The sequence below is a fragment of the Triticum aestivum genome, chromosome 6A (assembly GCF_018294505.1).
Source record: "Triticum aestivum cultivar Chinese Spring chromosome 6A, IWGSC CS RefSeq v2.1, whole genome shotgun sequence".
NCBI classification, from domain to species: Eukaryota; Viridiplantae; Streptophyta; class Magnoliopsida; order Poales; family Poaceae; genus Triticum; species Triticum aestivum.
This window is the reverse complement of record NC_057809.1, coordinates 448234340-448238745: the sequence shown is the minus strand read 5'-3', so window position 1 is coordinate 448238745 and position 4406 is coordinate 448234340. Positions and strand designations below refer to the sequence as shown.

General features: G+C 49.3%; 1 protein-coding gene across 1 annotated transcript; it reads left to right on the top strand.

Moving 5' to 3' along the window:
* Positions 1–1126: 1126 nt before the first annotated feature.
* On the top strand, positions 1127–2633 carry LOC123130719 (LIM domain-containing protein PLIM2b). Its single transcript, XM_044550535.1, has 5 exons — positions 1127–1405; positions 1567–1666; positions 1737–1762; positions 1878–1967; positions 2110–2633. The coding sequence occupies exons 1-5, from the start codon at positions 1271–1273 to the stop codon at positions 2395–2397; spliced, it is 639 nt and encodes a 212-aa protein (XP_044406470.1). The 5' UTR covers positions 1127–1270; the 3' UTR covers positions 2398–2633.
* Positions 2634–4406: the final 1773 nt, after the last annotated feature.

Below are 4406 nucleotides of genomic sequence, written 5' to 3'. Positions count from 1 at the left end.
CTTCATGAAGGGTGTGGCTCTCAAGGGAGCTGTGACTGCCTTTGGTTAGACCACTCTTTCACCCATGCTTGAATTCACATCTAGATGTATGCTACAATAGAGCCACCGGATGCCAATCGTCGGTCATCGTGTAACCTCTGACCGTGGTGTAATAGCTAGTCTGCCACCGCTCTCACTATCTTGGTCCATTGTGAAGGCGAGGGAAGAGAGCATACCCATACCTTGCCGCCAGACATCTAGGCAAAGACACAGAGCGGCTCCTCGAGACAAATCTGACTCCACGTACTACCGTCCTGGCGCGAGCTTCCTGCTGACGCCGAGGCGACGACGAGCGCTAGTGGGGAAGGAGGATTAAGAGGAACCCTTCAATGTGCCGCTCCCCGTGTCGTCCAAGCGAGGAAACGCAGGGCGAAACTGCTTGCTACTTTCTTGCGACGAACGTTGATCGATTGGGATCATGGTTTTCTGTTTTAGTGATATTTGATTGAGATTAACTTAATTTCATTAATTTCAGTAGACATCAGATATTCCTTTCTACCGTAATCTTTCATTAATTTAAATAGTACAACCTTCGTTCCTAAATATAAGATGTTTTGACAGTTTGATTTAAACTACCAAAACATATTATATTTAGGAACATAGCGTATACAAAGGAATCTAATTTTTTTTAAAGTTTCAAATGTTTTATTAAATTTAAGTGTATGTTCATTTCGGTTGTTGCTCAAAGTGAAAGTGAGACCATGTTTGGATCAAGTAAATGAGAACCCGGACCCCAAAAATATAGACCTCAAATTTGCAATAAAAGCTAGCAGCAACTGCCCAGCATGATTGTTTCGATGCAAGAACGCATCCATTTCTTTTTTGAGGGGAAAGAACGCATCCATTTCAGCATGTCATGTTGGTGGCTCACACGGCCTGGAATGGACAGGCACTTAATCCAGACACGGCACGCCCATGAAAAGAGGAGAACCAGAGAAAGGAAGCAAACACCAGAGGGCCATTACTTCCAAAATTAAACAGTGCTTTTAGATAGATTGGTTTTGTGCGGTCTGGAGCCCATGCATCTCCTATCTTTGCTCCCAAGCCCACCATGCCCCGCGCCCTTTTAAAGCGTCGCCCATCGCGGTCTCCATCTCGTTCTCGAGACGCCACGCTGGTTCCTCTTAAAGAGCCCATTCACGTCGCTCGCCGACCAACCGGAGGAGACGCGCCCGAATAAGAAGAAGACCGCGCGTCCCCATTGCTCGGCCGATCACCGGCGCCGATCGCCATGTCTTTCACCGGCACGCAGGACAAGTGCAAGACGTGCGACAAGACCGTCCATTTCATCGACCTCCTCACCGCCGACGGCGTCTCCTACCACAAGACATGCTTCAAGTGCAGCCACTGCAAGGGGACCCTCTCGGTATGCATTGCGGCCCCGGCCTCAGCTAATGCTTTTCACCTTGAACTCAACGGCAATATGTTTCGCTTTTGTGTCCTATTATTATATATATGTGTATACGTTTGTGCAAAATGGGAATATTGGCAACATGGCTTGCGTTTCATTTTCTGCATGGCCTCTAGATGTGCAACTACTCTTCCATGGATGGTGTTCTCTACTGCAAGACCCATTTCGAACAGCTCTTCAAGGAGACGGGGAACTTCTCAAAGAATTTTACGCCAGGTAATGCGAAACCGCAGTCCTAGCATACTGCTGACCAACAGATATTCTGACCTTTTGTTCCGTTACTCAGGTGGCAAATCCGCAGAGAAGAGCGAGGTACAGTTCCAGTGTGCAAACGTCGCATCTTCCCTTCTCAGAGATTATTCACCGATTCCCGTCACATGTGTCAATGGGTAAACTATTTACATAGCGAATTCAAAATCAACTGCAGGCAAAGGCTCCAAGCAAGATGTCATCTGCCTTCTCTGGAACTCAAGATAAATGCGCGGCCTGCCAAAAGACCGTGTACCCATTGGAGAAGGTAAGAGGGATGATGTAATGTTACTTCGATAGTGGAGCAAGAGGCAGACATCGATTGAGTTGCCAAATATACATGCAAGATCACGAAAATAATTTGGCACGCGAATAATAACAACATTGCAAATCTTTACGTTTCGGTTCAGCTAACTTTGGAGGGCGAATGCTACCACAAGAGCTGCTTCAAGTGCTCGCATGGTGGCTGCATCCTGACGACCTCCTCGTATGCCGCTCTCAACGGAATCCTCTACTGCAAGATCCATTTCTCACAGCTGTTCAAGGAGAAGGGAAGCTACAACCATCTCATCAAGACCGCGCAAACAAAGAAGGAGAATGTGGAGGCTGCGGCTGCGGCAGAGGCAGGGGCGGAGGCAGCAGCTGCTGCTGCTGCAGCAGCAGCAGAGCCGGAAGCACCACCGCAAGATGAAGAATAGAGCAAAGATTAGGAGCAAACCAAAGGAAACAACAGAACCAAATATTATATATAAAAAAAGGCTCCGCAATTTACAGATAGTAATTTGCAATACTTCCTTCCCTGCTTCCATTTTTGTATGGCCTCTCAAAGCTTGCTTTTGTTCAAGCTGGAATTGTATCATTTCTCGAAAACTTGTCACCTGGACATGAAACTATTGGTTTGCACAGCCAAAAATATTACTTTGTGTTACACGAATACTTTCTTTGAATTTTTTGAACATAAGGGACAAAGACATTTCTTTTGAGGCCTCGTTGATTCAAATGATTTGTAAAGAAAATTTGGAGGATTCCAGGGTTTCTAGCCTACATCTGGCATTCCAAAAAATCATGAACATAACATCCCTTTCATGTACGATGTTTTGACATACTTGTGTTTTTTCTTGTAACTCCCGTATATTGCATTTCGGTATTTCTTTATGACACCTGATATGTATCTCCGGACGAAACCTTTCTTTGTATACCCCTATTTGTTCAATGTTGTGCATCATTTTATGGCCTCCATTCATGTATACATGGAACAAGAAGATTTGTTGGATTTTTAGCCCAATCTCTATTTTCTACAGTTAAATCTCGGGGCGAGATTCAATTTGAGGGGGTCGATTGTAACAGCCAAAGAGCAACATATTTATTAGGAATTGATTGTGCATCATGACCATCTCATAAGCATCATTTTCATTCATTTTAATATGAAAATATGGATTTTTTTAGAGAAAAGGCATGAAGGCCCAACTTCAAATTAATGAAGCCATCAACCGGCTAGGATACAATGGTGCTGAATTACAAAGGCAAAGACTTGACCAAAAACTGAAAAATACATGCCAAATTCACTACGACCCGGAGCAGCAGCGAACAGAGCATCAAGAGAAACTGCGATCAAGCCGCCGGAGATCTTGAGCACACAGAACAGCAGGGCCGAAGCCACTCTGCGCTGACAATTGCCGTGGACATGAAGGCCCAGACCGCTTGAAGGAAACCATCGATTCCGCCGCCCACTGCCGGAGGGGAGACCACTATCTCCCCTTCGTCCAGACCGTGCTGGACGCCCACCACCGGCCGACAGCCAACCAGCAGACAAGGCGGGGAGCCACTGAAAGATGCGGAAGAACCCAAACGCCACCAACAACGCCATCAACCAGGGGATCCGAGCACAGCTGCCGCCACCCACCACCAAGCCGCACGCCTAACCTCCAACCACCCCTTGAACGGCGCCTCTAGGGAGGACTGAGACGCCAAAACGCCTCCGCCGTCCGGCCAAAAGGCCAAGACTTTCGCCCGGAGCAGGAAGGGGGCGAGGGGGACGGATCTGGAAGCCCGACCCGCCCTTAAGAGGGGAACGGCACCAGAGCACCGCCGGCGTCGAGGTCGACGTGAAATCGACCAGGGGTTTCCCCCGTTCCAACACTCCACCACCCCATCCTCGGCCAGATCTGACGGGCCAGCCACCAAATCGGGAGAGGAGGCCACTGCGAGGGGAAGGGGCCGAGAGGAAGAAGAGCCGCCCGCCGCTGCAGCAAGACCTCGCCGCTCTCATGCCACCCACGCGGCCGGAAGGGACGACCAACACCCGCGCGCGCCATCCACCGGAAAGATCGGCGCTGCCATCTCCCAGTAGAGGATTCCGCCCTGGCTTCCAGAGCCCCTCACAGCGGCGTGAGGCAGCAGATCCTCGCTGCCACCTTCACCGGAAGACGCGTAGCAGCCGGTGGGATTCTCGGGTGGCGGCGGGGCGGGGGGAGGAGGGAGGAGAGGTGACGACGGCTAGGGTTTGGGGTCGCTCCCGAGTCGCCCGCGAGGGGCGACGCGAGAGCCGGGAGGGGGGAGGAGGGTCTAGTGCCACCGATAGCCTCTCTTTCTTTGTGTTTGAAAATATGGATTAATTCAACCCTCATCTTTTTCTTAAAGTTCTAGAACCCTAAATTTGTCGATTGTCCAACATACCCTTTCAAACAAGGGTTTGCTATTTCACACC

Bases quoted from the DNA above. Each gene is read 5' to 3' on its own strand.
- LOC123130719 (XM_044550535.1), top strand. From the start codon at position 1,271: ATGTCTTTCACCGGCACGCAGGACAAGTGCAAGACGTGCGACAAGACC. The intron at 1,667-1,736 runs GTAATGCGAAAC...TCCGTTACTCAG, and splicing joins CTCAAAGAATTTTACGCCAG to GTGGCAAATCCGCAGAGAAG. The intron at 1,968-2,109 runs GTAAGAGGGATG...GTTTCGGTTCAG, and splicing joins CCGTGTACCCATTGGAGAAG to CTAACTTTGGAGGGCGAATG.